General features: G+C 45.7%; 1 protein-coding gene across 1 annotated transcript in view; it reads left to right on the plus strand.

The window, feature by feature from the left end:
- The first annotated feature begins 2180 nt into the window (after positions 1-2180).
- PKD2L1 (polycystin 2 like 1, transient receptor potential cation channel) overlaps positions 2181-17039 on the plus strand; it is a 17653-nt gene continuing 2794 nt past the window's right edge. The window contains exons 1-12 of the mRNA XM_009277712.1: positions 2181-2463; positions 6376-6489; positions 7833-7960; positions 9134-9390; positions 10282-10506; positions 10875-11103; positions 11464-11634; positions 12360-12541; positions 14756-14876; positions 15572-15670; positions 16440-16561; positions 16889-17006. Coding sequence (XP_009275987.1) covers positions 2181-2463; positions 6376-6489; positions 7833-7960; positions 9134-9390; positions 10282-10506; positions 10875-11103; positions 11464-11634; positions 12360-12541; positions 14756-14876; positions 15572-15670; positions 16440-16561; positions 16889-17006 — 2049 coding nt within the window. The remainder of the gene's footprint in view (positions 2464-6375; positions 6490-7832; positions 7961-9133; positions 9391-10281; positions 10507-10874; positions 11104-11463; positions 11635-12359; positions 12542-14755; positions 14877-15571; positions 15671-16439; positions 16562-16888; positions 17007-17039) is intronic.

Raw genomic sequence — 17039 nt, forward strand, 5'->3', positions numbered from 1 at the left:
GTACCATTTTGCGAGCCAGATAGACAGCTCAAGCCCCACCTAGATTCCCCTCCAAAACTGAAGCGTGCACTAACAGTACAGTTAAAGTTTACTGGCTGAAAAGGACCTTTACAGACCTGCATAAATGAATGAGTCACCCCAGCCTGCCCACAAAGCCCTACATGCATTTCTTTAATTATAGGGCGTTCTTTGTTCTGCCTTGTGTTAGGCTGTTCAAAATCAGGTGACACAGACGTGACCTGGCCTCTGGGCTAGGTGGGTGACTTAGTCTTTCAACACAGAAGCTCAAGGTCCCCCCTCTCACCACCTGCTCTGTGGCCTAGCCAGCAAGAAAGCAGATCTGCCACATACCTGGGCCCTGGAGAATGTGACGCGATGTGAAGCAGTGCTGTGCCACAGGCAGTGAGAGATGCGCTGTGGAAAAACCTGCACGCTCCCCTGAAGCAGCAGCTCTGCACCACAAGCCATGCTGCTTGTGCATGGGCAGGGATATCTGCTGTACGGTCCCAGGGGTGTGACTGGATGCCCAGCCCTGGCGTGTGACCTTTCACTGAGGTCTCGTCCCTCCACATTCCAGCTGCAGGAGAGCTCTGCAGATGCTTTCCATCCATCCACCCCATTGACTCCATTCCACCACTCTCATTTTGCGAGGGAGTAATAAAAAACAACAGGGACTAATAATACCAAATTAACTCTAAGGATCCAGCCCAGACCTGCAACCTACCAACCAAATTACCAGCTGCTGCTCTCTTAGTGCCCTGTGACAAATTAGGTCTTGCCTCACTGTTGTTCAAGCAGCTACTCAGTGCCATCATCAGGTAGGTGACATCTAGGGGACATCTCTGCACAGCCCAGCTGGCCTGGCAAAATCACCTGTATGAACAATATAGTCCAGAGAAAACACCCTTGCCTCTGTGGTCCTACAGGTGCAAGAGTCATGTTGCACCCCTGGGTAATGTCAGAAAAATAGCTACCATCAGTACCCGTGGAGAAGCACCTCTTCCAAATTGGGTATTTAGACCTGAGGAAGGAGCAGGCTCAGGCTACGCATTCATTTATCATCTCATCACCAAGACAGAAGCCTGTCATCCCAGGATTAAGCCATCACCTGATCCTCCCCCCCAGGGGTACAGTCACAGGCCTCCAGCAGGGCCTGGGACTACTTGCTGCTGGCCAGAAAGAGGGGAATGCTGGCAACCCCTAGCTATTATTATTTCCAGTTTTGCCTGGTATAATCCTGGTTTTTCTCAGGTTTGTCTCAGGGCCAGCAGGCACTGCAGGGCTTACGGAAATCCTGCAAAAGCAGAAGAGTCCAGCCCCTGGTTTCCAAAACCAACACTAGAAGTTTACTCCTGTTTTTTACTCCTGCTTTTAACAATGAGACAGCAAAGAGGATGCTGTGGAAACGCTGACCGGGATCACGTTTTAGGCCAAAACCCTGCTTCTTCCCGGCGTGTCCGCGATGCCTGGCACACCAATTGCTATGCCTCCGAGCCCAAGTGCAGGCAGCTGCCCGGGGCGAGCTGCCGCCGGCACCTGGTGCCCCCACCCACCAGCTCCACCCTGCCGCCGCTCGCAGGGAGCGTTTCGGCCCTTTGGCGCTTCACTGAAAATTCGAGGCTTCCCCGACCCCCGGAGCAAAGGCTCCCCGTCCAGCCCCACACAGCCGGGCGCCCACAGCTCTCCCCAGTGGCTCCCAGCCCTCGCTGCGCCCCGCCGGAGCTTCACCTGGAGCTGATCTGGGCTGCAGGCAGCCTGAGGGGTCCAATTAAATCCCGGCCTCCTCCTCTTGTCCCCCCCCGCCTCAACTCAGGGGCCGTCTCCTAGCAGCCTCCTCTTCCCACGACGGCATCTGGGTCTGTTATCTCCGTTGGGAAGCAGAGAAGGTCTCCTGGATGTGTCGGTGTTCCCAGGACTGCTGGGATAACAGGGCTGACGGTGGTTCCTAACAACGGGTAGTGCCACCCCCCTGGTAGGTGTCACCAGCTGAGCTGGTATAAAAGAGAGAGAGGATGTGTGCTGTCTGTGGGAAGCTGTTTGGTGTGCCTTCTCCTGGGTTGCTGAGGCAGACAAACTGTTTGGCATTGACTGATTCTCTCTCTGCTAGCTTACAACTCTAGCCTGGGCAGGCAGTCTCCACAATTCCAGTTAAAAAATACTTCTGCTGCCAGTGACCAGCCATGAGCTCATCTCACCTAAACAACAGAGCTGAGAGCCACTTTCGAGCCTCAGAGGAGCATGAACTGGAGGCAGTGGGGAAGAAAGCTTGGGATAATCCTGTTTACAATGGCTCTCCCTCTACCTCCTTGAAGATTCAAGCCATCTACAACCCCAAGTCCATCCTGGAGAACTTTGAAGAGGTAGGGGATCCGCTGCCCTACCAGGAAAAGCAGAACAAAGCTGTGGATGGGAAGACAAGTCCTTTCCTCAAGTGCTGTTTCTACATCTTCAGAGGCATCCGAGGTAAAGCTCTGATATCTCACTAGAAAGGATTTACTAGCCCCTGGGAAGAACAATGGTATGGGGGGGTGGGGTGAGTGTGGGGATGCAGAAGGTAGAAACCCCATAGTATCTGTGTAGCCCAGGAACCTGCCCAACATAGACTAGCGTTACCCCAGAGATCATCTTTGGCTGACCTGGAGGGAGCATCCTCATTCTGTGTGCCTTGCTGTAGCTCCAGGGTCTGTCCTGTTACCTTTGCTACAAGGCAGGAGGTACAGACAGACTTAGTGGTGTGCTCATGGTCATGCAATGAATCTGTTGGCAGAGCTTAGGTGTCCTGAATCCACAGGAACCATCGCTCCGGTGATGAGACTATTCTGTCTTTGTGTGCATTTTCTAGATGGAGGGGTACTGGCCCCTGTGTTACAGTAAATTAAGAACTGACATAAATATCCACCAGAGAAAGTCTAGCACTGTCAGGACTGAAATGCAGATGATAACAGGAATGTATCAAACAAGGCTTTGCTTGAAGACAGCTGAAAGAAAGAGATGCTAGTTTCCAGGGGAATGAAATATTATGTAGGCTTATTCAGAGGCAATCAGAAAGCTGGGAGCAAGTCAGGTCTCCTGTAAGGATACAGCCCTGGGCAAGGGCATTTGTTGAACAGTTTCTTATAGGAGGCATAAAGTCCTAATGCTGTAAAAACAGGGAAGAAAAAGCAATAAACTATTTCTCGGGGAAACTATTATTTTCTTGCCAATGTGTCTTTCTTCCTGACTTAGAAGAAAAGGAACACGAGGAGCTCTGCTTTCCGGTCTTGCAAGAACCTTTCTCAGAGCTGTACCCTCAAACAGTACATGTGAGTGAGTAACGGTATAGCCTGGTCCTGAATTGCAGAGCCCCTCTATGATCAATTCTTTCTTACTTGTCGTTGCAGTTACAGTCTAACAGTATTAATTCACATGGAAGCCAGAGCTGAGGCTTTAGAGGTTTTTCCTGGCCAAGGAGCAGTGCTGGGCGGGCTTGGTGTATCAGAGGCAGTGTATCATTTACCTGTTTTATTCTGATATCCTTTCTTCTAGGCATTGTTTGAGATTTAAAAAGGAAAAACAAATCCATACTTTAACATCAAAATTCCATTTGTGAGATGCCAGGGTTGAAATTGGAGCACGCAAATGAAAATACCTGTCAGGACACTACAGCATTCCCTTCTTCTGTGACTGTTGCAGCAGTGTGTCCTGCCAGCAAGGGTGGTAAATAGGGTTGTAGGACAGACCAGAGCTGGGAAGATGAGATCCAAAGGTCAGTGCAGCCAGAAGAAAGGCCTCTATCCGCTTCACAGAAGTGGGGACTTCTTCCTTGGAGAATTTGCATCCTTCCTTTGCATTTTTACTAGGTGCTCATTGTTTTTCATTGCCTCTCCAAATATTGCTGGTTCCCCCTCCGCCCTCCCCTTCCATTTAATCACATAAGTGTCTCACATGGAAAATGGAGGTAGTAAAGATAAGTTGCTTAGCCACGGACAGTTTATGGGTTTTTTTTTTTGCTTAAAAACCGTTCCTTGGGATTATGTGTCCATAGCTCTTCGGGGGTACTGGTCATAGTTGGCTTATTGAGTTCTTTTCTTGTCCTCACCAGCTACTGGGCAGGACTACCAGTGAGCAGCTGCTGCTCCTAGTGCCGCTGCTCAGGACTGTTCCTCTCTAAACTGTGTCCAAACAACTCTGGGTCCTCCGGTTCCTGCCTGCCTCCTGCCACCTCAGCTGTTCGTGGCCAGTTTACAGACAGACTTTGCTGGGTATCTGGGTGGCACAGTGGCAGGCACCCAGCTTCCTACTGCCTTTGGAAGGCTGTACCCGAGGCTGTAAGCTAGTCGCTCACCTGGGTCACAAGTCTGGTTCAAAAGCAGCCTTGGAAGATAATGTAGATGTTGCCATTAATTCTTACCAGTAACTTGTTACTATCAGGAAGGCGAGGATTACAAACAAATTGCATTGATTGCCTGTTTTCTAGATTCTGAGGTTTTTTTCTTTGCTCTGCCTTGTGAGTGCTGGACGGTCGTGCAAGATGCCATAAGGAAGCCCGGATGTCTTCCAGTCTTGAATATCCTTCTACTCCAAATGTCCTGTCCAAAACAGCTGCATCCCCAAGGGAGCAGGTGGTGCCACAGGAGACGCAGATGGGGGCGTGCTTCATGTATGAGGTGGTATATTTCCATGGCATGTTTCCTAAAGAAACAGCTGAAACCAAACCTCAACTGATATAGTTTTACAATTACTGGATGCAGTCTGAAAGGGTACTGGGCCAGCCTCATGGTCCTCCAGGTATAATTTTGGGCAGGTCTCTGAACCAAGTTTTCAAGGACATTTGATTGTCCCTGAATTTAGGTGTTCCCGAGTACACTTAAACTCCCAAAGCAAAGAAAGTCTGTGCCTCTGTTCCCAACATGTGGATAGTAGGGGTTCCCTGCCTCATGGAAAAATGAATAAACCTGTTAAAAGACTGTGGCATAGTCATATCTAGAGATGAAGGGTGTCATTTAAAAGTGACCTGAACAGGTGGGTGGTTGTTGCCCCCTGTTTTTCTCCGTTGTGGAGACTCACGCAGGCCACATGCTACTCCCTCCTGCACATGAGTTAATCCAGATCTTCTCCAGGCTCTCATTTCTGTTGCTGGTCTGGCATGTCCAGAACAGGCTACTGGTTTGTCTGTCCAGGAGTGAGGGTGGATGCTGCAACAGCTACTATGGTAGCTGAAGGTGGAAAAAGCTCTCTAATCTGTTGAGATGCCAAAGAACTATCGAAAGGACAGGAGTAAATGCGCACAGACCACTATACCACTTTTGCTTGCTCCAAAGAAAAAAGCCCTTTCTCCTCTGCCAGAGATGACTTCAAATGTGTGGCCTTTGATCAGCTTTGATCCTGGCTTGCAGGAAGATGATTGTTCTGTACTGCTGGGGATGGGCGTCAGGGCTGAGCTCTCTAGGAGCTGCAGAAAGCAGCAAGACTACGGGTATTATTGACATGGCTTCCATCACCAGGCTTTCAAGTGGAAATTCTTATGCCTTTCAACTTCAGGAGCATTTCAGAAATCACAACAGAAAGCCATTACAGCAAGAACAAACAAATACACTAATGGTGTCAGGCAGTTCATCAAACCCAAAATATCAAGGCTCCTTTTAAAGGAAGTGTTTCTCTCTTTTTGATCAACCCTGCTGACGTTTAATGAGTTGCTTTCACTGTGTGAAGAAATCGGATCACTAGCTGGTGCAACTGGCATAACTGTATTGAAGTCAGCAGAGCTCCATTGATAGACATCCTGAAGATAATTTGGCTCTAAATTTTATGCTGAAAATACTGAGTTGGGTTATTTGATTGAGTCGTGACCTAGAAGAAATCTGCAAGAGTTTTTTAGGTAAGCAAGGGACAAATATTTGGGGCCTGATGGTCAATATACACTAAAAAGGACTAAGAGTTGTAAAGCTAGCATCAGATGCAGTTCTGCTATGGAAGTCCTATGAGAAGGTCGGCTGTTGGCACATGGATGACTGAGATGAAATTTTGTGTTTTCAAGAGTACTTGTGACAAAGACTGAATTTCTGCGAAGAGTAAGCTGAAAAACAGGCAGGAAAAGACCAGTCCATATTGAACTAAAAAAAAACTGGAGACTGATTTAGCAAAATAAGAAAGCGAATATATTTCAGTTTTGGTCAGCCCCAAATCTTTTGTTCATGCTGGAATGGTTCTTTTTAGGGGTTATTTAACACATTTTTACAGCTCTTAGTCAAGTTTTGAGAAGAAAAGTGGTTTTGCTTTGAAAAGTGATAAAAATCCAACTCCCAAGAGTGTTCTTTGGGAACGGGACTTCAGCTCCTCACATGGCCTTTGAGAATGGCCATCAAAACTCTCCAATTTCTTCTTTACACTCAACAGGTCTGTGGGGCACTACGCTGACTGAGAACACAGCTGAAAACAGAGAGCTTTATGTGAAGACCACACTGCGAGAGCTGCTAGTCTATATTGTGTTCTTGGTGGACATCTGTCTATGTAAGTAGCTGTCATATCTCATAGGTGTCTTTTCTGTGTGCAGCGCGAGGGGAATAATGTGAGGTTTTATTATTAGACTTCCTCACTCTGCTGTAGGTGTTAAATTTATTGTACAGGCACTCACTGCAGCAAGCAGGTGTGTCATTAACCTGCAGAATAGTGGCTACACACACAAGTAAAATCACTAACTATTGCTCTAGACCTAATTGATATTGGTTAAGTTGAAGCAGTATTTTCTGATCCGTGTTATCACTCCACAGTCCTGGGAGAATCTGCCCAGGGTCTTTTCTTAGTTTCACAGCGAATGTTCAAATCCCAGAAAGCAGCTCTAGAAACTTCCTGGGATGAAAGACACAGGGTTCAGGGAGGGTTTTCCCCTCTGGGACTGGAGGGGTGGTGGAGATGATAAAGCAGATGGCAGCTCACACTGTTGTTCTTGGGTGGATTTAATGTGTCCCTGTGCTGAATGCTAATGGGCTCTGTGTGGGTAGAACAATGGCTGTTTGTTTTTTGGGAAGGTTAATTCATTATCACAAATGAGCACCTGTGGCATGGGACAGTGAAGAGGATTATATTTCATGAACCCTATGGCAGGAGAGATAGACAGACAATACCAACCTGAGTTACTATCGCACTGGCCCAGGGAGACAGTGCTTCAGCCACTCTTCCTAAAGAACAAAGATACGGACACAGACGTACATGTGGTTGCACACTGACTCATCCAGAAGTGTGTGTGCGGGGGTCTTGAATGTCAGCTGCTTTATTTTTATGGTGCCCTTTCAACAGTAGGACATATTCTTAGTGATCACCATGATGGACGCTCTTCTGCAGGAAGGAGCACTGGAGAGTTGAAACAACATGTTCAGGGAAGTTAGAGCCTGCTCCTGTTTGACGTTTCTTGGTAGATGAGAACTTAACTGGAGCTTTCCACTTGGGAAAATGGGGTGGTTGCTATACCTTTTTGGATTCAGATCAGAACTTCAAAATACAGATCATGGACTTTGTTCTGAGAAAGAAAATTTCTCTCAGAAATCTAGTCTGAGGAAAAAAAATTGTTACCCAGGATGTTCAGTTGTATCATCCAATGATCTTCTCTGGCTTTTAAACTCTTACAGTCTGTCAGTCTGACAGTTTAAATTCTGGAACATGCAACGGATAGGTTTGTAAATCCCTAAGAAAGCAGAAAGTAATATGATTAGAGTTCCCAAGGTTTCTTCTCTTGTGCCTTGCTCAGCTTACCTGTGTTAGTATAAGCTACACAGAAAGTGAATATATACATATATTTATGTCAGGCTCCAATATTCAGGTATAAGGGAGGACCCTCCTCTTGTCTCTTCTTTTAGTGACATATGGAATGACAAGTTCCAATGCCTATTACTACACCAAAGTGATGTCTGAGCTCTTCCTGCAGACCTCTACGGACGGCCGTGTCTCCTTCCAGTCCATCGGCAGCATGGCTGACTTCTGGGTGGTGAGTACAAGTCTGGCCTGGCATGGGGAGCCCTGGAAATCTCAACTGGACTGGGATATTCAATTCCCTCTGAATGTGCTACCTAGTGCTTTCAGCAAGGTATTTCGTTGCCATAAGCTTTTGCCAGCTACTAGCAATAGTTACAATATCATTTGCCTGCAAAATATCCACTGATTTAAAATATAATTTATCCCTCTGAGCACTGTGGCCAGAATACTGGCTAGGCTAAGTGTTGTGTGTGCCCAGAAGAGTCCATTCCCCAGAAAGTTACCAGCTAGGCAGGCAGGACATAACAAAAAGAAATTTCTGTGATACGATGCTCGTTGCACAGATAGGGAGTACCAGCCCGGACAGGCCAAGTGACTTACTCCAGGTTTCCTTGTGGTAGAAATGGCTTTGAATCCTACAGTCCAATGTCTTTGTGCTGGTTTCTTAGTAATAAGCCTATGTCCATTTTCATGGTCAATTGTGGGAACAGCATACTTAACCTGCCTGTAATTCATGCCTGGGCTGGTCCGATCTATAGATACTTTACGAAGAAGCTGGATTAAAATTTGCATTGACTTTTATCAAAGAGAATAAAGAGGTGAAAAGATGTCTAGGGTCTAACACATTTCTGTCAAAGAACTGGTGAAGGAATAATATGAGCCACAGTGAATGCTGTTGAGATATTGCAATCACTTATCTCTGACAGTCAGCCAGAAATTGTTTGTCAGTTAGCTTTGTCTTTTCCTGCTGTATTAAAAAAGTAAAATGAACTATGGCACTATTGGTTTTCCCCCACTGTTTCCAGGGCACTGGCACACCCCCTTTTCATAATTCACACCTCATGCCAGGACAACTCCTTGAGACTTGTGCTCACTGAAGTGGAAGGGACAAAGAGGCTTGCAGGGCCCTTTGTCTCTTCACTGACCCAATAAGGTGCAACAACCATGTTACAGGCCTGCAAGAAGCCAACAACGACCCCGCTGCCCAGCATCCCTCCTCCACCCCATGACTCCACCAGCCCTGGTCTTTCCCCTCCTTAGCATATACCCAACACAAGCTTCTACTACTTTCCATCTTGGAGACTAGAGAGGAGTGGGTCAGGTTTTACTATCTCAAGCCTAGGCCAAGAAAATTTCTCCGATATGTGGACTATGAAGAAGTTGTTCTCCTCTCCCTCTCTTGCAGTATGCACAAGGTCCCCTTCTGGATAATCTTTACTGGACAAAGTGGTACAACAATGAGTCCCTAGCAGCGCATGGCACCCAGTCATACATCTATTATGAGAACCTGCTGCTGGGTGTCCCACGCATGCGACAACTGAAAGTGAAGAACAATTCCTGTGTGGTCCATGATGACTTCAAGGAGGAAATCTCAGGCTGCTATGATGTATACTCAGAAGACAAGGAGGAAAGGGTCTCCTTTGGACTCATCAATGGAACGGCGTAAGTACATCTTCTGCTGTTCAGGATTAGAAAATTTGTGATTTTTTTTGTTTGTTTCTTTGTTTCTTTTAGTTCCCCCAAATTAGTCTCTTCTAGTTAAAATAAGATCTGCTGAGCCACAGGATGCCAGGGTTGAGCTTTTCATATAAGGCTGGAAGTCCCCTTGCAGTCAGCGGCAGCAAGTCCCTTTTGTCTATCAATAAGGCCAAGTATCTCTGAGGAAAAGCACAACAGGATGAGTGGCAGAGTGGGACCTGTTGGGAAAGCCATGAAAAATCCAGTGGAGAATTAGGTAGAGATTGTTGTCTCTTTTTAAGAGGGTAAGGATAAATAGAGACCTTTGGGACCAGACCTCTCAAATGGATGATGCTATCCGCTTCCCTCCTGGATTTCAGGAGCCAGAGAGAAGGGATTGCATCTCTTTCATCTTGAAAACCTATTTCTCTATAATCATGTGAGGTAGCTGCAGTTTAATGACCCTTTGCTTGCTGCATGAGTCTTGGTCTGTGAATGAGAAGCTACTGTTCATAAGGAAATATGAGTGCAAGCGTGTTCTAAGCAGAGGGCTGAGTGCAACATGGTAGAAGGCAACCCAGCAGATCCTGGGAGTAACCTCCATGCAAGCGAGACTGTGGCATAGCCAACGAACCTGCAGAATTTTCCCTCCATAGTATCACAAGTCGTGTTGTGTCACTGCTGGGAAGCACTAGGTCAGAAATCTATCAATAATGAAGAACTGATGTAGGCTCAGGTCTGGAACAGGAATTAAATGCCAATTCTTTAATTAAAAACTGCTCTGTCCCTTGAAGATGTAGTCTAGTTTCTCCTGGCAACAAGGTCATATCCAAGCCTGGGATTGCGATGCCTTTGCTTATGGCTTGTCTGTTGCAGGTGGAGGTACCATTCTGAGGAGGAGCTGAGTGGCTCATCTCACTGGGGAAGACTAACCACTTACAGTGGAGGAGGATACTACATAGACCTCAAGTTGACCAGAGAAGAGAGTGCTGAAGCCCTGAAAGTCTTGAAGGAGAAGTTGTGGCTGGATCGGGGGACACGAGTTGTCTTCATTGATTTCTCTGTGTATAATGCAAATATCAATCTGTTCTGCATTCTGAGGTAAGCAGAGTCCCACTGAATATTCTTCTGCCTCTTGCTTCTTCCTCAATGCCACAGTTTCTTAAAAGAAATGCAAATATTTTAATATGGTCCACCAGGGGGTAGGACTGAGTGGTGTCAGCAGATGTTGCATAGATTAGTAAGAAGTCTTGGTCTTCCTGACATAACCAGTCACACTTTCCTTCACCTTTCACCCTTCCCTATCATGGGCAGTGAAGCAGCAGAGGTAAGGCTGCATAAACACATGCACAACTCTTCCACTCATGGTTTGGTGGATAGCTCATGCTCAGGTTTGATGCCTCTCAAAATTATCTAAGAGCCTTCCTCCCCCTGACTGTAATTATCAGAGTCTTCTTGTCCCCTTCAAGGTTAGTGGTTGAGTTTCCAGCCACTGGTGGTGCCATTCCCTCCTGGCAAATCCGGACAGTCAAGCTTATACGATACGTCAGTGCATGGGACTTCTTCATTGTTGCCTGTGAAATTGTCTTCTGTGTCTTCATCTTCTACTATGTGGTGGAGGAGATTTTGGAGCTGCGTATCCACAAGCTTCAGTACTTCACCAGCATCTGGAACATCCTTGATGTGGTTGTCATTCTGGTGAGGATCCTTGCACACTTTTTTGGGGGGCAGCAATGGCAGAGCGGTATAAGAGCCAAAACAAATGAAGGAACGGGGAGACTGGTCTAGATAAGACAAGAGCTGGCACATGTTTTGCTCCAGTAGCAAAATGAACTAGCAGAGTAAATGAACACATGCTCTTCTATCAGCTGTTAGGAGAAAATTCTTTCCTTAGAGATGCCCGAGAGGCTGTGAAGTCATTCAGTGCATTAAGACCTTATTTCCACCCCCCACCAGTAGACTGCAGTTGTGAAGTGTGATGCCAAGGAATTCTGTGACACTTTAATTTCTGCGGAAAGCATAGGCACAGCGATCACTGCAGACTCTTCCTCTTCGCAGCTCTCCATCGTCGCTATTGGTTTTCACATCTTTCGCACCATTGAGGTGAACAGACTTTTGGGAGAGTTGCTGAAACACCCCAACACCTATGCAGACTTCGAGTTCCTGGCATTCTGGCAGACACAGTACAACAATATGAATGCAGTCAACTTATTCTTTGCCTGGATCAAGGTATTGTAGGGGGTTTGGGAGGTGCCAGGCCTCCAGTCTCAGACCTCTTCCTCTAGATAGCCTGGGGGGTTGACTCTTCCATCCCTCTGAGTGAATGAGGGTAACAGCTATATAACAGAGAAGGATTTTCCTCAAAGTCATATGCTCTGTCTTGCAGTAAATCCAGACAACTTTTCACCCTGCATTCTGAGGCCAGTTATTTGGAGATAATGGACAGGGAGACAAGCTCAGCCATTGTGGTGTAAAAGTGGTTTTAGGAAATCCTGAGTACAATATAACTTTGTCCATCCCATACTATTTTAGTGGTTTGGAGGATAATCTAGCAAACCATGTTTTCCTTTCACGATGGCCACCCAACAACTGGGAATGACTCATCTGTTGGCATGGACCTTGCATTTCAACCAAGGCATCTTGGTGTGGTGGAAAGCCACACCGTACTTGGGGCTCCTAATTATCCTCAAGACATTTGTCCTTATAGAAGTCCCTCTTTATATTTTCCTTTGTCATAGGTAAAAAAGTCATATGTTTATGATCCCACAGGAAGATAGTGGCACACCTGGGACAAATATTCTGAACACTAAGCCACCATTCCCCTAGCCTGGCAGTCTTCTCGGCGCTTTGGTACTATAGTGAACCTCTTGTCTTAGTAAGCGTTCGCATATATGAGAGAGACTGACCTAGCTGATGGTTTGACCTAACTTTGCCCCTGTTCTTTCTTCTTGCAGATATTCAAGTATATTAGCTTTAACAAAACAATGACCCAGCTCTCCTCTACACTGGCACGTTGCGCCAAGGACATCCTGGGCTTTGCCATTATGTTCTTCATTGTCTTCTTTGCCTATGCCCAGCTGGGTTACCTTCTTTTTGGGACACAAGTGGAAAACTTCAGTACCTTTGTTAAGTGCATGTAAGTGTATAAGTCAGAACCATGTTTTCATCATTTCATCAAAGGAATTTTAACTACTTTCCAACCTCTCCCTAGTTGGAAATCTGAATGTCAATCAGACATTTGTTGTATCTCATTGTAATAAAGCCACAATGGCTAATAAGTTGCTCACAGTCCTCCAGCTGTGACATCTTCATAGACAAAAGAACGCAGTGAGAAAATTGAGGGTTACAGACAGATTTCTGGTTGTCTGGTGTTTATCAGTAAGGGCGCGAGTAGCTGGCCCTACCAGCCTTTGAGACTCCTTGCAGCCCTACAATTCAATGGAAATCCCAGCCTTTTCATGGGAGCATTTAGTGGGAAGTTTCAGTTTGCTGAAGCCTAGACAGCTTTCCCTTGATGTGGAGTTGTTAGGCACACCAAGGGTACTCAACATGCGAAGTGGTTTAATGTCTTTCTGCAGAAAAGCATCATAACTCAGCTGACAATTTAGTTTCAGTTCTGCAGGACCTTCTGTCACCTTCTTGCCTGCTGTGGGTCCGTAAAGGTGGTAGAATAGTGCTGTCTGACTGTCACTGAAACCTTGGCAAATTTGTGTTTTTATACACCAGCTTTAGGCCTAGTTAGGTTAAACTTCTCTGTAATTCTGGTGGTAAGAACTAAATAGCTCAAAACAAGTGTTCTGAGGTAGGCTCAGAGTGTTTGTGTGTGTGTGTGTTTGTGTGTGTGTGGCTCAGAGAGAGAGAGAGAGAGAGAGAGAGAGAGAGTGTGTGTGTGTGTTTTTCAATAAGGAAGAGGCCCAGATAGAAGCTCCAGAGTTTTGAAATTCTCTGGCTTCCAAATACACTTGCTGATCACATCGTTTCAGTGTCTGCACAACAGCTGCATGAAAACTTTTTTCTGTTTTTCATCAGATAGTGCACTTTAATTCAAACAAAGATTTGGAAGGAATACTGTTTGTTGCTACAGGGTTTTCACAGGGAAAAGCAGAAGTAATGCATTTATCTTATCAAGAGCATAGCTTTAAACACTGAAATGAAAAATTCAGAAACTTCATATTTATATTATTTATAAATATATCTGATTTTGATACGATAGCAGCTCTACTTTATTTCTGAAAGTTGGTAGTCATATAATATGCTAATTTTAATACAAATTCAGCATGAAGTTTTCTAAAATATGCTGTATAATAGTCTAAATAATATTACGTAGACATTTTCAAAGCAAAAGAGATAAAAATAATTTCTTATTGGAAGGAGATTTTTCAACATCACTGAATTGGGACAATTTAAACCAAAGAAGAGGAAGCAATGCCATATTCCTCTTCCTTAGACCTGGAAAACATCCCCAGCTCCCTAAATAGTCCAAATGCAAGGAATCTGAAATGGAGTTTTGCATTTCTCAGACAGGATTTTCAGGCTCTGGGCTCTCTTTCCCCTTTCATTTTTTTCACTGGAGGATATTTTTTTACAAGGGTCATTTCACTGATCAATTTCCAGAGAAGTTCCCCAGAAAATGTATCAAGGTACCTGAGATGGGGGATGGCCAGTGGGTGGATGAGCACCCACAGAAGGGGGTGTTGAGGAAGAGAGCTAAGATATCCAGTCTCAGACAGCCCTTCAGTCCATGGGCTTGCTCAGGCAATGCGCGATGTTAAGGGAGGTACCTGCTACAGCAGCGGTTTTCAGCCTGTGTTCCACAGACCTCTGGCATCCAGGTCCTGCTTTAAGGGGTCTACGAGAGGTAACTGAGATAAGGAAGCTTCTGATCAATAGACTGAAACTTGCTTTGTAATAGGGGCTATGAATTGCAAAAGGCTGAAGAGCACTGTCCAGTACTAACATCCTCTCTACAGTCTCATGAACTCTCTTGCCAGAGAAGGCTTCAGTGAGTCAAATGCCTTTATAAGGGAAAATTCAGGTTGTTTTTGTTTTGGTTTTTTGTTTTTAACTCCTGTTTAGACCAAAACACACTTTGAACAAACAGAAATTTGTGTGGAAAACATGTTTTACTTTCCAGACAGCTCTTGCTCTAACCAGATCAGCTCCATTCACCCCTGAAATGCTATGGATACACTTAAGTCACCAGTCAGACTGAGTGACTTAGACCCTGTTCTGGCTTGTGCCTGTGACCATCTGGGCTGCAGGCAGGTTCAGGGTTCACCTCAGGACTGTCTGAGGAGGTAGGATAAATATATGTGCCTTTGTGTGACCTTGTGCTCTTCCTCTCCTCCAGCTTCACCCAGTTTCGGATCATTCTCGGTGATTTTGACTACAATTCCATTGACAATGCCAACAGGGTCCTTGGGCCTATTTACTTCGTCACCTATGTGTTCTTTGTTTTCTTTGTGCTCCTGGTAAGCAAGAAAGCCCTCCTTGCCCCTGTATTGACCGCAGTGTTTGAGAGACCCCTCCCGATAATCCCTGAGTTAGGTGCAGTGCAAATGGTTAGAGAGAAAGGAAGGTTCTGTTACAATAGCTTTGCAGTGCAAATAGACCAAAGTAGACAAAGAGCACGTCATTGCAATTGGGGATTTGATGATCAGGGTGATTAAGGGCCATAATCACAGCCTTTAAGGCGAAGACTAAAACTGATTTGGAATACCAGTGATGTAGTAGCTGAATTCAAGGGGATAAGTTCAGCTGCCCTGTAGCAGGCAGTGAACAAAGCATGGGGGACAGCCTCTGGCTTCCTAGGCAATGGATGCAGAGGAATGCTTATAATGACCAGGTTAAATACCCAGTGCTAGAAATCCAAATGTAACCTAAGATCGTGCAGGAGAGGCTACCAAAGATGGTATTTGAGCTGGGAACAAATGTACCTTCGGCCACTGCTTTAACTGCAAGGACCTCCTCTCCAGTGAGAAAGCACTGTGTGGCTGAAGTGGGCCTTCCCTTCACCCACTTTAATTTGCCCAAGGGATACCCCGTGTGGAAACAGCTCCTTGTTTAACTAAACCCTGCATGACTATGCCTGTCTCTTGCTGCTTCAGCTGCTGGAGCAGGCAAGATGCCTCATGCTTATTCATCTCTTTTCTTCCCCTTTTTCTAGAACATGTTTCTGGCGATCATCAATGACACCTACTCAGAAGTCAAGGAGGAGCTTTCAAGCCAGAAAGATGAGCTGCAGCTCTCGGACATCTTGAAGCAGGTGATGAATAGTGAAAGCTGTGCTACTTTCTAGCTAAATTCTGAAGCATCTTCTGGTAGTCCCTGACGTACGTGGAATTTACTAGAGAAAAACAGTGGTTGCCAACTCCAGATCCACCTTCTTGGTGCACACAGGAGTGTCAGTTCCTTTCTGGGATAAATCAAGCTCCCAGGTTCTTTGGCAATAGGAAGATGAGAAAGCAGGGGCTGGGGGAATCCTGTTACTTGAGCATGCTGGTAGTGTTTCTGAGAGACTTTTCTTCCCAGGACAGCCTCTAGGCAAAGCTCTTTCAGTCCTTGATAGAGTATACTTTGATCAATAAAATGGCAAGTCCTATTTCGCTAAGCTGAGCATGTTACAGTGGTGCAAATCTAGTGGGTTACATCTGGATTTCCCATGGGCAAATTCCAGAAACGGTCTTGGAACTTCACAACTCTGTGCTGTGGGACCAACATTCTGCAAAGAATGGCATTTGAGATGTCTTAAACAGCTGATGACTGGGAGCTCAGAAAAAGGGAGAGTCAGGAGGAGAAAAGCAGAGGGCAAACTTTGTCATGGAGAGTCTGGCTACCATGTTGGTGTCGCTTTGAAGGCGTGATCCTAGTTTAGAGATGGGGCTTATTCAGCAGCATTGTATTTTTGCTTCTGGAAAGCTTAAAATCTCCCTGTATTACTTAGCATCTGCTCACCATATTGCATTGTCCGCTCTGCCCTATTTTTCACTGTTCTACCTGCATGACTCCATGTCCATTTGCACCTTTGGTAACAGAGCTACAACCGGACGCTCATGAGGCTGAAGCTGAAGAAGGAGCGGATTTCCGATGTGCAGAAAGCACTGCAGAATGGAACAAAAGAACTGGACTTTGAAGAATTCAAGAACAGCTTGAAGGAGTAAGTGAGTCAGCCTAAGGGATGCCCGCTTACCCCTTTCTCTTCGTCATACAGGTAATTTAAATTCTCTGGCTTTCAAGGCTGAGAGAGCAGTTAGCTCAGATCTGGGCAATGTAAGACTCAAAAAAATACTTACCATCTTTCCTCATGTGTTTCATCTCCTGTTCTAAATGGGTTTGTGCTGCTACCTCTTTCCCATTTGGGATGGTTAGGTTTGTCACTGGCAGGAGGAAACGATACGCTGATTTCAAAAGGCGTGCTCCCGCACTGTTACAGCCTAACAGTGTAATTCAGTGCCTTGAGCTTTCTCTTTCTATTCTTTTGCAGACTGGGCCATGCAGACCATGAGATCACAGCAGCCTTCTCCAGGTTTGACAAAGATGGCAACCATATCCTTGATGAAGAGGAGCAACAGCAGATGAAGCATGACCTAGAGGCGAAAAGGGTAAAAGGGTAAAAAAAAAAAAAAAAAAAAAAA

The sequence above is a fragment of the Aptenodytes forsteri genome, unplaced genomic scaffold (genome assembly GCF_000699145.1).
Source record: "Aptenodytes forsteri isolate BGI_AS27 unplaced genomic scaffold, ASM69914v1 Scaffold15, whole genome shotgun sequence".
NCBI lineage: Eukaryota > Metazoa > Chordata > Aves > Sphenisciformes > Spheniscidae > Aptenodytes > Aptenodytes forsteri.